At 47.9% G+C, this 16,625-nt stretch overlaps 1 protein-coding gene across 2 annotated transcripts in view; it reads right to left on the bottom strand.

Moving 5' to 3' along the window:
* Nucleotides 1-9,639, bottom strand: part of LMTK2 (lemur tyrosine kinase 2) — a 56,114-nt gene extending 46,475 nt beyond the window's left edge. The window contains exon 1 of one of the 2 annotated variants that reach the window (XM_070414346.1): nucleotides 9,370-9,639. In XM_070414346.1, the coding sequence (XP_070270447.1) occupies nucleotides 9,370-9,457 (88 nt within the window). In that variant the 5' untranslated portion in view covers nucleotides 9,458-9,639. The remainder of the gene's footprint in view (nucleotides 1-9,369) is intronic. The other variant, XM_070414347.1, reaches the window with a different exon arrangement.
* Nucleotides 9,640-16,625: the final 6,986 nt, after the last annotated feature.

The raw sequence follows: 16,625 nt of genomic DNA, 5'->3' as shown, positions 1-16,625 counted from the left end.
CCTGCACTGTCTCCAATCTGGGACCCCTCGGGGGATGTCTGACTGCCGGTTTAGATCCGATCTCACAGGGATCAGGCCTAAATCCGCAGTCAGACATCCCTCTCACAATCCGGGACTACTAGCTCCCAACTGCTCACCTTGCCTGCCTGCCTGCTTGCCCCTAACCGCTTCTACCTGCCAGCCTGATCAACCCCTAACCACTCCCCTGCCAGCCTGATCAATCCCTAACTGCTCCCCTGCCAGCCCAATTGCCCCCAACTGCCCTCCCCTGCCAGCCCGGTCGCTCCCAACTGCCCTCCCCTGCTGGCCCGGTCACCCCCAACTGCCCTCCCCTGCAGGCCTGGTCGCCCCTAACTGCCCTCCCCTGCTGGCCATCTTGTGGCTGTGGGCGCCGCCATCTTTGAGGGTGGGGCAGTCAATTAGCATATTCCCTCCTTATTGGCTGTGGGCGCCACCATCTTTGCAATGGCATGAGGGTCAATTAGCATATTCCCTCTTTATTAGATAGGATTTTGTACATCAATGTAAAATGTACAGTTTTGGAAAATAATACAATTATTAATCAATAATAACACAAGAATAAATGCTATGTTTCCCATACTCACAAATGTTTTGCTCCATCCTGTGTATCAACACATATCGACTAGCTTTAAAAAAAAGTACCTGTTGGAAAATATGAAATACGCTACGAATCCTAGGCTATTCCAAGATCAACTAGCTTGAAAAAATAAACTTTTTAAAAACAAAGATGTTAACATGATGTTGTGCTGAAAAGAAATAACACCAGCAGCTACTATATAGGTCAAGAACTGAGGCCCGCCTGGGATAGTGTGTGCATCTGTGACCCGAGGGACAGGAATGTCGCCGAGTTACACTGGCTCTAGCTTAGAGTCCTGGCCAGTCGGGGTGCAGGGCAGAACCGGGCATCGGCTGGCACGTCTACACCACAGGTTCTCAGCTCCCAGGGCCGGCATCTATCAGGTACCGGTTCACAGTTTTTACTGATTATTTATACAGGATATTTATAAAACGTAAAGAGGTTACTAGTTATACTGACTTCCAAAGAAGGGGCTGAAGTTAAAAAAAAAAAAAAATCAAAGATATGTAGAGCTGTAAGGGTGTTCTGCCCTGGAGTGTTTAAATTCTTCTGTGGTTACGGAACAGGCACTTCTCCCAGGAAGAGTCTTCAGTACTGTATTCCCGCACAGTGGTCAGGAGTAGCAACCTCTTCACATTTCAGGAACTGACATTAATTTAAATTTTTTAAATTTAAAATTGTTCTTCCTTCCTTAAGTCTCACTGGTTATACAAGCCAACAGATTTCTATTAAATAATTGATTTTGTCAGTAGTAGAAAATAAAATATTTTGTTTTGGGGCAGAGAAATCCCAGAAAAGTATTATAAATACAGATTTCCAGGCCAACCTCCAGAATTCTGATTCAGTTGGTCTGTTTGGGGTTCAAACACCTGCACTCCTACAAATCCCCAGGTGATCTTTTTTCTTTTTCTTTTGGTTTTGGTTTATTTTTAAGAGAGGAAGGAAGAGGAAGAGGAAGAGGAAGATAAAAACATCAATGATGAGAGAGAATCATTGATTGGCTGCTTCCTGCAGGCCCCACACTGGGGATCGAGCCCACAACCCAGGCATGTGCCCTGACCTGGAATTGAGCGGTGACCTCCTCCTGGTTCATAGGTCCCCTCTCAACCATTGAGCCATGCCAGCTGGGATCCCCAGGTGATCTTGTTGAAGTGACCCTGTTTTATAAAAACATCTTTACTTTTTCCTGAAACATTTTCAGTTGAACTGATACCATAGCTGGGATTTACACCAAAACAATGGGGTTGGAGCCAGTGAGAAGGGTACATGTGAACAAGATTGACCGTAAATTAAAAACTGTTGATGCTGGGTGATGGGTACATGAGAGTTCATTATATTACTTCCTCTACTTTGTGTATGTTTGAAATTTTCCATAAAAAAAAAAAGAGAAAAGCTCCGTAAAGATCAAAACAAGTCTACCACCATGCTCTGCAAGAGACCTGCCACCAGACATTGGGTCTTCACTTTTACCAACTACAGGAGGTGCCCACAATCCCTTTCAACTATTTCCAAAGTCGACAGACCCCTAAAATCACTCTACACTTAAGCCTCCGAGGCGTCCCTCAATCCTGAGAGATTAGGGGTATAACATCATCTCGGCACACACACAGTGTGGAGAAGGCTGACAAACAGCACCTCAGCCAGGTGATCAAGGGAAGGAAGCCAACCTCTTAGGCTTAAGAGTTTAGTTGTAGAGATTTGAGGGGTCTGGAAATTCAGTTGGTAGAAGTTCAGATAAAATGTCCGATGGCAGTCACGGTGAAATCACGTAACCATTATATGGTGTGATGAGAATGGTACTTTATCTCTGTGGTGTTCCTCCTAGAACCCATACCCCCATCTAATCAGGAGGAAAACATCAAACCATGACAGCAGAGGGATATTCTACAAAGCACCTGACCAGTACTTCTCAAGACTGTCAAGAACATCAAAACAAAGAACAGCCCCTGGTCGGTGGCGCTCAGCGATTAGAGCGTGGGCCTGCGAACCAAAGGGTCGAAGGTTCAATTCCTGGTCAAGGGCACGGACCTGGGTTGCAAGTTCCATCCCTGGCCCCAGTCAGGGAACGTGTGGGAGGCAACCAATGAATGTTTCTGTTTCTCTCTTTCCCCCACCCCTTCCACCCTCTCGAAAAAATCAATGGGGGGAAAATATCTTTGGGTGAGGATTAAAAAGCAAAACAAAATAAAACAAAGAACAGATTACTGGAGCCTAAGGGGACACAACTAAATGTAATGTGGTGTCCTAGAACAGAAACAGGACTCAGAAAAACACTAAAGAAATCGGAATAAAGGATGGACTCTAGTTAATAATAATTATTAGTAATGGCTCCTACTTGAGACAAATGTACTAGGCTACTGTACCATGTTAACAATAGGGAAATCTGGGTAAAGGATGTACAGGAACTCTTTGTACTACCTTTGCAACTTTTCTGTAAATCTAAAATTGTTCTAAAAGAAAAAGTTTATTATTAAAAAATAAAACAATTATAAATGGCTTCATTCCAGGCGATGAACTGTGGCTGGATAAAAAGCAAGGTTCACAGAAGAATTAGAGGCTCTAAGTCAGTGGTTCTCAACCTTCCTGATGCCGCGACCCTTTAATGCAGTTCCTCATGTTGTGGTGACCCCCAACCATAAAATTATTTTCATTGCTACTTCATAACTGTAATGTTGCTACTGTTATGAATCGTCATGTAAATATCTGATATGCAGGATGTAGTTTCATTGTTACAAAGTGAACATAATTAAAGCACAGTGGTTAATCACAAAAACAATATGTAATTATATGTGTGTTTTCCGATGGTCTTAGGCGACCCCTGTGAAAGGGACGTTCGACCTATAGGTTGAGAACCGCTGCTCTAGCTTATACTCTCTCCTTTTCTGACACACACACACACACACACACACACGACCCCTGGTGTGATGAACCCCGTTCTCCAGTATCATCTTGATCATCCTCACCCACAAACTTTTATTGATCATCCACAAACCGTGAGATACCATGCAAACGCTAGAAATACTAAGGATATAAGACAGAGTCCTGGCAATCTGGGTGAAGAGGCAGAACTTAAAAGGGCTATTTGCTAAATGGAAACTGTAGACTGTACATTGAATCCAAACGTTTTTGATCACACAGCTCACCCATCAGTAAATTTTCTTTACATTCCTTCCATTTCATGTAAATTTATTTATTTACAAACCATAAAAATGTATTAGTGTACCAATATATTCTATACCTTAAAAAATCACATAAACCAAAATATTAAAAAGGTGAAGATATAGAGTTAAGTTCCAATGTTTTCATCCTGCACCCCATGAACATCCTGTCCCACAAATAAACACCCTAGGAGTTCCTTAGGGTTAGGGATCCCTAAGGATTGGGGGGGGTAAAATAAAAAAGGTCTTAGTAGGGAAATTGAGGCTGCAAAGAGCTCTCAGGTACCTGAGGCATTTCGTGTCAATAGTTCTCATTTTCCCCACTTGAGTAACAACGAAGTCAAATGAAATGTGGAGTTTCTGCACTGTGCTAACCTTTGTAAAAAAAACAAAACACTTTTTGAAATGGCAAGGTTATTTTTCTGATACGCCTGTTCTTTGTGGCAAATAACTGTAATGCCAAGGCATGGTTCCAAATTAGTCACTTGCTACAATTTAAAAATACTTCAACAGTTTGCTCTGACACACCAGTTTTAGCCTATTTCTTCAGCTTTCTCTTACAACAGTGTCTTCGTATGAAGATTCACAGAAAGGTTGCGATTAGAATCTAAAAACAGCCCTAGATGTAGCAGTCTATTTTATACCAGGAATATCTGTCCAGCTTCTTTCTAAAATATTCTTTTCCTCATGTCAAGTAATAAATACACATTTTTAAAAGAGTAACGTGCAGCTAGGAGGCTGCAAAAATACATGTTTTTAAAAGAGAAGAAAAGACAGTCACAGTCATCTCTCCAACTGACATTTTCTAAGGGAGCCTCGGCGCTGTGGGTCCAGGTTGACTGGCTGCCTTCAGGGATGCTTTATGCGAGTAAACAATTTTGTTTGGGACTAAACTGAGATTGCTCTCGGTTCCTTTAAATTAAAACCAGCAACTGTGCACATGCAAGAGCTTTAGGCATCTTGATGTTTAAGACCAAGTTCATTACATAAAAGTGGAGTAATCCAGATCATCTTTTAAATTTCTAGCGTAATTCCCCAACATTATAAATTTCAAGAAGTAACACCACCAGCCTCTATTGCATACTTAAGCTAGATTTAAAGGGTTCCTTCTCCACCCATCATAGAACAAATTATTTTGAGTAACAAAGATTTTTTAAATCCAGCAAGTTCTAGGCATTCCACTGAGTTTCCTCTCTGAAGCCATACACTCACCATTAGTCAATTCTATGATAACCCCCTAAATTTACCAATCAGAAGCAATGAAGAAGACTATGTTGTTGAGTGCTCAACATGTAGCAGATGTGTCACACCACCTCTACCTCACCTGCTCAACAGCCCTGTAGGTAAATATTATCATCATCTTGTTTTAATGATTGAGATCTAAGAAGCTTGGGAGAGGTCAAGTAACTGGCCCAAGGTCTTAAAGCTATTGAAGTGGCACAGGAAGGCCAACGCCAGACCAACTCCAAAGTCCAACTTTCATCTCCCATACCTGCTCTTCCTATGATTGGCTCATGACTTTTACTCTCAACGAGACTGAAAAAGTTCTTCTATGTCCACCTACAAGGACTTTTTTGAGCACTCGTTTAACTGTTTCAAAACCCTGGCCATCCCTTACTCACACTACAAAGTCTTTTTTATTGTATGTGCAGCTGTTATCTAAGTGACACAGCCCACAGGGGACACAGAGGGCCCAAGGACTCTAAATTTCAAGAGCTGCATAAACAGTCAGCACACTGATATCAGCAAAACTGTAGGGATTTGATAACTACAATGCTAATCAGCTACAAAATTGTTGGACAGACTTCCTATTACTGGGCAAATGAGCATATTTAGTTAACCCAAAAATATCACCAACTGAAAGCAATTAGAGCATTCCCAACCTGAATCTCAAGCCTTACAGCCATAAATGCTGAAATAACGTGCATGGAAAGCTTACTGAAAATACTTTTTCTCAGAAGCTGTTATAATAAACACAAAAATTCAAACTGTAGAAAGCACTACCTTTACTTCAGGAATCTTGCTCAAGACACAAGTCCGTTTGTTTAATCTAAAACGAGAGCTGCTGTTTAATCAGCAGCTGGGTCCCACCGGCTTCACCGACTTCCGTGAGGTCCTTTATCTGGAGCTGCTAAACGCTTCCTCTGTGCTCGGTGATCTAATACGCCACAAAACAATGGAAGTGGTTTCCTCGTCTGACCACTACCCTAATATTAATAAACCGTGGGCTGAGAGGAATGCCTTCACCCATACAAGAGCTTTCTTTCTTATGTGAATCCGGAATAATCTTATAAAAGGCACATAATGGGATACTATGATCTGTAGAAAAGAATTTCTTAACTGTAATCTTAGTTCGGCAATTTAACTGTGTGAAAACAGTGGACTTTCTCCCTCTATGAAAGCTTCCTAGTGAGGGCCAGCAAGATGTCAGTCTACCTAACAAGGATATTTCTGTGTTTGCAGAAATACAGATTCTCAGGAAAAGAAGCTTCCTGAGAGGGTGTAAGGGACTCGAAGAGAGAGAGAGAGAGAGAGACCCCCAAAATAAAGTGCAACCAAGAAATGCCTTTTGCCTCTAATGGGCAAAGGCAACGACATATTTACAAAGTTTCATTATGATTAAATGGATAAATATTTGTTAACTTCTGAATCTAGAAATTATTTTGGATGACAAAAAAACAACCTTGGATAAATAAATTTCAGTTTAAATGCTGAATTTTAGTAAATTGCCTCATTTCTTTCCCATGCAAATGGGCTGGCAAAGGATAAAATTCAAGTATTTTTTCCAACCTGGTTTTGATAAGCCATGCTTTCTCCAAGACATTATTAACCAATTTGAACTTTAAGTAGAAAGAATGTGGCTAACGAGGCAAAAGACCCCATGCAATGATCTATCCTTAATTTGACGATGGCCAGCTCTGCAGATAATTAAAAGCTTGAGAGTTATTATGTTTTCAATGTTTAACTGTTCTTTTATTTTTTTTAAAATATATTTTATTGATTTTTTACAGAGAGGAAGGGAGAGAGATAGAGAGTTAGAAACATCGATCAGCCGCCTCCTGCACATCTCCTATTGGGGATGTGCCCGCAACCCAGGTACACGCCCTCGACCAGAATCAAACCTGGGACCTTTCAGTCCGCCGGCCGACGCTCTATCCACTGAGCCAAACCGGTTTTGGCTTAACTGCTCTTTTACATGCCATATATATTCAAAGGGGTATATCTTTCATAATCAGTGATCTCACTTATGAGGATTAGCTCCAAGGTTCCTTTATTCTCCTTGGTCTAGAATCCATCTCTGCTACCAGGATTAATAATCTCTTCTGGATGGAAATACAAACCCCAAAATCTATGTGTGATTGTGCATCTTTTCCACAAAATTTAACTTTACTTACCTGTCAGTCATAAGCCTCATGTCTAACCATACACCTTCCAAGCAACAGGATATGAAGGGAAAATGTAAAAAGCTGCTATAAATCACCAAATACTTCTTTATGCTTTATTTATGTCAAGATTTGATATTTCTATTTATGAATTAATTTTTGATTTTACAGCACTCAAAAAAATTTAGATTTTATTATTTATACCACCATTAAAAAAAAACACGCTAAGAGATTTATAGGAAGGCAAGTTTCTATAGGTTCCTACATAGGATCCGTTTTTCAAAATATAAAAATATTCGATTAAGTGCAAGTCATCTGGAAACTTCTTGAATCCCTTCCACTCTTTATCCATTATCCTACTCTGGGGCTAATTTTCAATTTAACCATCAATATCTTTCAATACCAATATCAACATCTTTCCATAGTCTTTTTTTAAGTGTGTATTTATTTATTTATTTATTTATTTCAGCGAGGAAGGGAGAAGGGGAGAGAGAGAGAGAGAAATATCAATGAGAAAGAATCTTTGATCGGCTGCCTCCTGCACGCCCCTGACCGGGGATCAAGCCTGCAACCCGGGTACTTGCCCTTGACCAGAATCGAACCCAGGACCCTTCAGTCGCCAGGCGACTCTCTATCCACTGAGCCAAACCAGCTAGGGCCATATAGTCTTTTATAACTTGCCAGATACTTTCTGTGACTCCTACCTGGCCTGCCTATACACTTCTAATAATAGTCACTCTTCTTATCTATCATATCAGAAAACAGAATTCACCTTACAAATATTTGATCTAAGGCAGTGGGAGAAATTTAGCCATACCTTATATGATACAATGATAATAGTTAATACTCAACTAAAGGACACTCAATGACATAACCTGGCATAGCTCTGAAAATAATTACATACAGCTTTCATTGTAGACGTGTTTGAAAAATATGTCTTTGCTGGGGACGGTAACTTCCATGTTCATACCCAATTACCATCATTCTAAAATAACCCTCAACTTCAAAAGTATTCCTAAGCAGTTACAAGGCTTGAATCACACAAGCAGGGGGATCTAAGACCTGGGGTTTAGTTATGATTCTACCTACAATTCAGCTGTCACCTTGGGTAGGTCATTTGACACCCCCATGGCCTCAGTATCTTCAACTAAAAAATGAAGAAATTGTACTAAATTTTCTTTATAGACTATTCCAACTCGAAAATTCTATGATGGTGACGGAAGACTTGACTTCGGGTGGCGGGCATACAGTGCAACATACAGATCTTGTACACATAGAAACCCACCCCTGAAACCTATGTGTTCATGTTGACCAATGTCACCCCAACCAATTTAATAAACAGAAAATAAAGAAAATTCTATGAAATTTCAGTCTCTTCATTTCAAAGATAAGCAGCAGATGATAACGACAAATTAGCCTAGATTTTTTTTTTTCCTTAAAAAAAAAAATAAAGACCCAACTTGGGATGCTTTCTGGGGTTGGTGTTTTATCTAGGAAAATAAACCGCAAATGAAAAACGGCATCGCTAAAATAGAAAGAAAATCACGACTTAGCTAAAATAGAAACTTCAATCACCCTTGGGCCATTTTGTCAATAGTTATTCAAAGGCTGCTACTCTAATCACTGGCTTCCTAAAATAGAAATATGCATAGAGTTGCTTCCTTCTCATGCCCGGAGATTTAATCCGAATAAAAAGCACCGCGTCTAGCACCCGTTTGTAACTTCAGCACAAGCGGCAGGGGAGGGAGGGAACCCCGCAGAGCCCTCGGTCCTGAGCATTTACTAGCAAGTGCGCGATGAGAGCTAAGAAACGGGTCTCATTGTAAGACGGGGAGACTCGCAGAGGGCAGGTGACATCCGCAAAGGGAAGCGGAACGGCCAGGAGGGGATGCGGGCTGAGGACGTGCAGGCAACAGGTCTGGAGCCAGGACCGCAGTCGGCCCGGGAGGGGTCGGCCGCCGCCACCCCCTCGCCGCCCGCCCAGCCCCAGCCCCAGCCCCAGCCCCAGCCCCAGCCGCGCCGCATCGCCTCGCCCCCGCCTCGGCCCTGGGGAGGCAGCCCGCGCCTGCGGCACCAACCTCCCTACTCGCTCGCTCTCCCGGGCCTCCCGCCCCGGCAGGCCCTCCGGTTCCGCGGCGCCGAGCCCGGCCCGGCCTGCCGCCTCCCCCCGGGTCTCCGCGGCCCCGCAGCCCGGCCCCCGCAGCCCCGTGGCCGCCGCGGGCCCGCTCACCTGCACCTGTTTGCGGAAGTGGCACGGCCCGGGCGCCGCCGGCGGCCAGGAGCAGCAGCAGGAGCAGCAACGCCGGTGGCCCCGGCATCTCGCCCACCGCACGGCCCGGGGCCGGCTCTCAGGTGGCCTTCCGTCCGTCCGTCCGTCAGTCGCTCCTGCCGCCCTTACGCTGCCTCAGCGGCACCGCGCTGGCCGCTCCGGAGCGCGCGTCGGTTCGGCCAAGCCTCAGCCCGGCTCCCGGTCCGCACCCGCCGCTCCGGCCACAGAACCACCATCCTTCCCGCCCGCCCGCCAGCCTCCCCGCCGCCGCCTCTCAACAGCAGCAACGGCTGCAGCCCTGCGGCACCCCGCGCCCGGGCAGCCGCGCTCCCGCCGCCATGATGGGCTGCGTCATGTGACGTAGAGCGGGGGCGGGAGGCCGTGACGGACAGCCCAGCTAGCCAATGGCCAGCTCCACAGGCCACAGGCGGCCCCGCCCATTAACCTGTCAGAGAATGTGTGTCTGAGGGTGCGCCCCCTGCAGACCGAGAAGTGCGTGGGCAGCAGGTAATACCGGCAACTATCTTAAATTTAAAAACACGGGAAAGCATAAAGACAATAAAAAGCACCCGGAATCCATCCTCAATTTCTCTCTCCCTATTTTAAAACATGTTTTGCCTTCGGCCTTTTTTTTTTACTGTCGGAGCCGTTTCAGGCTCTTCTCCTTAAGGTTGACCTACACATCCTATCAGCCATCAAGACGCTTTTGGTTTTTTATTTCAAGAATAGAATCCCTCTTCCCTCACACCCCCTGATTCAGCTCCTGAGCTCAAGCCCTTCCCTTTGCCAACAGTGCCCTCCTGCCCCGTCCTGGCCACCTGGCACACTCCCTCTCATCTGTCAGCACTCACCTGAAGGATGGCGTCATCAAAGAAGGCCGCTCCCCATCCCAGGAGGAATGACTAATGTCTCCTAACGCCCCGCCCCGGCCCTGGACAGACTGCTCCACCAGGTGCCATATTTTATTGTTCCCGTGACTGTAAGCTCCCTGAGGACAAGAACTGTGCCCCTGTCAGCCGGGGTCCCCGGGGGGCTGGCTCAGAGCAGGGGTTCTCTAAAGGAAGGGTGCCTGTCCTATTCCTGGGAGCAGCTCCCAGGTCCACCTTCTCCCCACCCCAGGACAAGGCCCAGCCAACAGGGGGAAAGGGCAGAGAAAGCATTTTCCAGGCCCAAGTAACATAATCATGGGAGGCCTAGAGGCTGGGCAAAGGTTGGGCTTTTCTGGAAAATGCACTGTAGTCCAGTTTGTGCCTGAGAGGAACTGATCTGAATCTTATCAGATGGGCTCTACCAACCGGCAGCCAGGGAGCCTCCCCAGTTCTCCAAACTCCTCAAACGCCCATCCTCAGTGCCCCCTCTCTGTGGTGCTGACCCGGCGCTGGACAAACAATATGTGCCCAAGAATATCTGTCGAATGATCAAGGTGAGCCAGTGAACACCAAAGGAAACAAACACTGGCTGGCACGTGAAATGCTGTTGCAGCGTCCGTGGCTATCTGCTGATCTCCACGCGAGAACGGGAAGGAAGGCGAAGGTCTAGGAGAGAGACACAGTCACCCTGTGGTGCTTCGACATCCATCAGGAAGCCAGACGTGGAGTCCCAGGAAGCGGGGAACGCTCCCGCTGAGGACCCGGAGGAGCCGCTGAGCTTGCCTGCAGTCCATCCTAATGAAAGTGCACCCCAACGCCACACGCCAGGCCAGGATCGCAGAGCAGGTTGCATGGTCATCTGAGCAAGCCCAAAGGTTCTTTGAGAAAACTTTTTTTTTTCCACTTCACAGCACAGGGGTTGAGGTGCACATTCCTCAGAGGCTAACGGCAACCTTTACCCCACCACCCCCCTGCCCAGGGCTTCTCTCTTGAAGGCTCCCGGAATTTATAAAACAAATGAAAACCTGCCGGCTTTGTCTCATTTCACCTAGGAGTCAGAAAATAACCTTTGGCACAAATGTGGGATTAAATCCCAAACTGTGATGGTGGGAGGTATTGCACCACATGTTGCTGTGATCTGCGCTTTGAGGTTATTCACATCGATTGCAGCTGTATAGTAGAAATGCTACGTGATACTAGGCTACTGCACACCTCTTCCCCACTCCACCTTCAGTGATATCATGTCTGTAGCTTGAAGTAAGCCGTGGTGTGAGTCTTTACACCATGGAAATTGGCAAACAGTTCTAATCAGGGCTCTTTTCCTCCCAGAGAGCCGTCTGTTCGGCAACTAGTGGTCTTGCCTAGGGGACCCTCCATCGGGCCTGATGACTGCCCCGTGCTGACCCGAATCTTTTCTGTGGTTGCATTACTTTACTTCGGCCTTTGGCAAATAAGGAGACCACGCAGACTGAAAGCCAGACTTCTCCTGGTTCTCTGCCAATCGAACAAAGGTCACATACCTCATCCTGTCTCGCCTTCTAAATGCTTTTGTATTAAGTCCTCACCTTTTGTTGTCTTCTGAATCCTCTGTCTAAAACTGTCTGAGTCAAGGACAGCGCACCAGGTGCATTTTAGAGCCCTGAGGCATCTCCCATTTTGGGGGGCACACCTATATGGCAAAAATATGAATGAATGAATGAAAATAAATGCTGAAGCAAGGCTCAAATACATGCTGAAATAAGTGTAACAAATGAACACTTTTTTTTTTTTTTTTTTTTTAAATATATTTTATTGAATTTTTACAGAGAGGAAGGGAGAGAGATAGAGAGTTAGAAACATCGATGAGAGAGAAACATCGACCAGCTGCCTCCTGCACATCTCCCACTGGAGATGTGCCCGCAACCCAGGTACATGCCCCTGACCGGAATCGAACCTGGGACCTCTCAGTCCGCAGGCTGACGCTCCATCCACTGAGCCAAACCGGTTTCGGCACAAATGAACACTTTTTAAAAATATATATTTTATTGATTTTTCACAGAGAGGAAGGAAGAGGGATAGAGAGTTAGAATCGATGAGAGAGAAACATCGATCAGCTGCCTCCTGCACACCTCCTACTGGGGATATGTCCGCAACCAAGGTACATGCCCTTGACCGAAATCGAACCTGGGACCTTTCAGTCCGCAGGCCAACACTCTATCCACTGAGCCAAATCGATTAGGGCAACAAATGAACACTTTTAATGGACCACATAATTTATATTGCAATATAACGATGCTATCCACAACATAATTACAGGATTTATGAAAAGTACACAACAGACAGTGAGATTCAGCAATGAGACTGCACTTTAAAATTGTATTATGAATATGTTTTTTCCAAGCTTATTGGTGTGTACAGCTTCATTTGGAGGTGAGTTTTATTTGACAATGACTTAAAAACCACGTTCTACCTGTCAGGCACTGCTCTAAGCACTTTGTAATAATAACTCCTTAAACTTTACCTAATTCTAAAATAGTTCCATCGTTCCTAAAAGAAACTCTATACCTATTAGCAGTCACTCCCCACTGCCCCTCTCCCCCTAGTCCCTGTCAACCACTCATCTATTTTTCGTCTCTATGGCCTTCCCTAACATGGACATTTCCTAGAAATGGAATTATACAACATGTGGCTTTTGTGACTGGCTGAAGCTACGGTTCCCATTTTACAGAGGAGGAAATTGAGAAACAGAGAGTTAAGTACCTTGGCAAGGTCATGTGGCACAGGTAGGACCCAAACTCGGGCAGGCTGGCTCCAGAGTCCTTGCTAAGTCTCAACATCAAAACTGAATGAGGTCAAAATGTACGGGCCAAAATGCCCCAAGTGCCCCTCAGGGGAGAGGCCCTACTAGGAGTTGCCTTCTGCTGGGGACAGAGGTAGGGATAGGGAGAAGAGTGGAGGTGGGGACACCAATACTACCCTGAAGGCAGTAGCTGCTCAATAAAGTACATTTTTCCATTGTGAAAGGCAGAATCTCCTCCTGGAACGAACACTTGCATTTTTTCCCTTTGGCCCGCCCAGCAGCTGAATCCCTTCATTACTGAGAAAGCCCATGATAGGAATCTTGAAATGGGAAGGCCGCCTCCACTATGAAGACTGGAGGTCAGATATGCCCTCCGGGGCCCCAGCATCGGTGCACAGGCATCCTTTCAAGTCCGGAAAGGTGCCAGCCGCCGCGACATCCTAGCACACAGTTCCCCAGGTGGGACCTGGTGACCTCCCCACTGCCCAGCCCCCAGTGGCTACTTATGTCCTGAGCCCAAGTGCCCAGCTCTTCGGTGCCTGTCCAGAGCTCTCCAGCGACTTCTCGGCCCTGCTCAGCCTCTCCAGGATCAGAAGATTCTCACAACCAACTCAGCTACGTCAAGCTTCTGCAAAGACCCGTGGCCACTCCTAACGGGCGGCCAGCTCCACAGGAGCTACTCCCGAACCAGGCCCTCAGGCGTCCATCAAGCATCAACTTCATGTCGATCGCTGTGCTGGGCACTGGCGATGCCGTGATGGACAAGACAGATGGAGTCCGTCCCTCCTGGCGCTTATGCTTGTCGGGCGCAGAAGTCACGCAACCTATGATGCAATTACTTGTGAATGTGCTGTTGTGATAGTGGGAGGTTGTGAAGAGTGTATGCGCAACCCAGCCTGACCCAGCCCTGCTTAGGGATCCAGGAAGGCTTCTCGGAGGAGGTGACACATAAGTGGCAATCCCAAGGATGAACAGGAGATAGTGCAAGAAAGGGATAAAGGAAGGAGCATGGGTTTTAATGTTTTATCTCGGATATTTCAAAGTGGAGGCCATCACTGTCTGATAGTAGGACCCTAAACAGGTAAGTTTTAATGGGGGAAGGGAAGAGTCTGGTATAGACCGTGGGGCCGGGGATGCCCGGGAGCATGGCAGGGTCAGGCCCCGAGTGTGGTGTAGACACAGGGCTTGGGGATGACATGGGGGATGGCTGACATGCAGGATGGCTGGGTTGAGTCCTGATTCCTCCCATTTCTCCCCTGCAGTGGGGTGGGGGAGCGTCATTTCCATTTTTGGCTGCAAGGCAGACACACACAGTTCACACAGTGACCCTTTCCTGCAGACGGTCACTTCCTCCCTCTGTGTACCTGCCTTACCCTGGAGTAGGGCTCCTGGCCGCTCCTCACACACTCCTCGCAGCTCCCTCCCCAGGGCCCCTTGCACAGCTGGTCCCTGGGCCTGGGCACCCCCATTCTGCCCCTCGGCTCCCTTAGGTTCAGATATCCCCTGAGGGGCCTCCCTGGCACCCACCTGAACGGCCTCTCCTACATGTCCCCATCCCCCCAGCATTCCCCTCTGCCTATCCCCAGTCAGAATGGAAGTCCCAGGAGGGGAGCCCTGCCCGCGGAGTTCCCACCACATCCCCACTGCCAGAGGCGCTGGCACCAGCGGGCTCGCAGGCAGCCACAGTGAGCGGCGTGGGCTCATGGCCTGCCAGGACCCAGGTGGGCCGATGCCTGTGTCCCCCTCACAGTCTGCAGCGTGTGTCTGGGGCGGGATGCATGTTCCTGTCACATCTGCTCCTCACCTATCATTTGATGACTTCAACCAACCTAGATCCTAGGACAGTGATGGCAAACCTTTTGAGCTCGGCGCATGAGCATTTTGAAAAACCCTAACTTACCTCTGGTGCCGTGTCACATATAGAAATTTTTTGATATTTGCAACCATAGTAAAACAAAGACTTCTATTTTTGATATTTATTTTATATATTTAAATGCCATTTAACAAAGAAAAATCAACCAAAAAAATGAGTTCGCGTGTCACCCCTGACACGTGTGTCATAGGTTCGACATCACTGTCCTAGGAGGTGGCTGTGGTGTGCTGGCCCCGTTCCAGGCACCCGAGTGAACAAGATGCGGTCCCTGCTCTGGGGAGTGGCATTCTGGCACAGGCAGCGCCAAGTCTGCTGTGGAAAGTCCTGCCTGGCTCCACGTACCTGCCAGTCACGAGATCCTCGCCCCAAGCCCGGGAAACCGAGGCTGGCTTCCAGCGCAACCTCTCCTGTCAGCCCCGCAGGCCAGCTGGGGAGGCGGGTGGCGGGCGGCGGGTGCCAGGCGGCCTGCCCGTGCAGGTGGGAGCGTCACCAGGGTGGGGCTGGCACGTGGGCCCAGGGTGGCTGGAAAGGGCAGGCAGGGACCTGTGGGCTCACCCCACAACCAGCTCGTGCAATGCCACCCTCGGGCCCCTCCTTGGCACTGGGCCAGAGGGGGTTTCAGAGGGAGTCCCAGGGAGGCCCTGCAGCAAGGCCACCCTGTCCCATCCGAGGTGGCAGTGGTGGCCCCATGGGAATCCCTGAAACTAGGAACTTGCCTTTTCTTTTCGGTCTGCCCCCAAATGCCAGGGAAACAAACGCTTCGTGTGACCCCAAAGCCAGTGAGTGAGGAAGTGACTCCTCCAGACCCAACTGCTCAGAACCCGGGGTCAAGGCCACTCCGATAAGCCAGGGGTCACTGTTTGGTTAGCGCCTGGTCTTGTGGAGGGGGGGGGGTTCAGTGCCCAGCAGGAAGCTGTGCCTTCCCAGCAGCACCCCTCACCCCCACCCCAGTTGCCGGCCCAGCCAGGGAGGCCCAGGGACTTCCTGCCCCTCCCTGCGCCACACCTGCGTGTGCCCGGAGCTGTTTAGGGCGGTTCCACCATCTGCCGACAGGCTCAGCCAGAAGGACGTGTGGTTCCTCAATGGGTTTATTATTTTATAGCAGAGGGAGGTGTGGCTGCTTTTAATCACCAGATCTCATTAGAAATGGGCGTTTTCACTGTTCCTTGCACAGCCGGGCCCTTCCAGGGGGACGAATGTGCGTGTCCCTCGCTCAGGTTGTCAGGAACAGACCACACACAGTTCCAGACTGAGCTCAGGGTGCTGACCGAGCCGTGTCTGGTGACATGCAGACACTGCCAGTGTGCTCGCTGCCTCATTACTCCCAGAGCACCCGCCGGGGTGAGCACTGCGCCCACCTACAGATGCATCATTGTCGCCTCCCGCCCCCCAGGATGATGGGGGCGGGCAGTATTTGATTGGCAGCAGGAAGGTCAGAGGAGGCTGACCTTCCAACTTGGACCTTCCAACCATGGGCCCAAGTGGTTTCCCTCTCCACACCCGTTTCCTCTTGGGGGAGACCGGATCTGTCCCACCTGCTCACCTCTCCTTGACAAGCGCCAAGGCTGCCACCTGGGAACGGGTAAGGCTCACCCAGTCCAGGTGGCGCGGCAGAGATGGGGCCGAGGGGACCTGGGCGTCAAGGACTGACACCGGTCTATCCTAGGTCTTGAGAAGACAGAAGACCTCACCGAGC

The sequence above is a fragment of the Myotis yumanensis genome, unplaced genomic scaffold, assembly GCF_028538775.1.
Source record: "Myotis yumanensis isolate MYYU_CA2020_CCGP unplaced genomic scaffold, mMyoYum1.0.hap1 SCAF_5, whole genome shotgun sequence".
Lineage (NCBI taxonomy): Eukaryota > Metazoa > Chordata > Mammalia > Chiroptera > Vespertilionidae > Myotis > Myotis yumanensis.
Note: the sequence above shows the minus strand (reverse complement) of the source record. Positions and strands in the feature narration are given on the sequence as shown.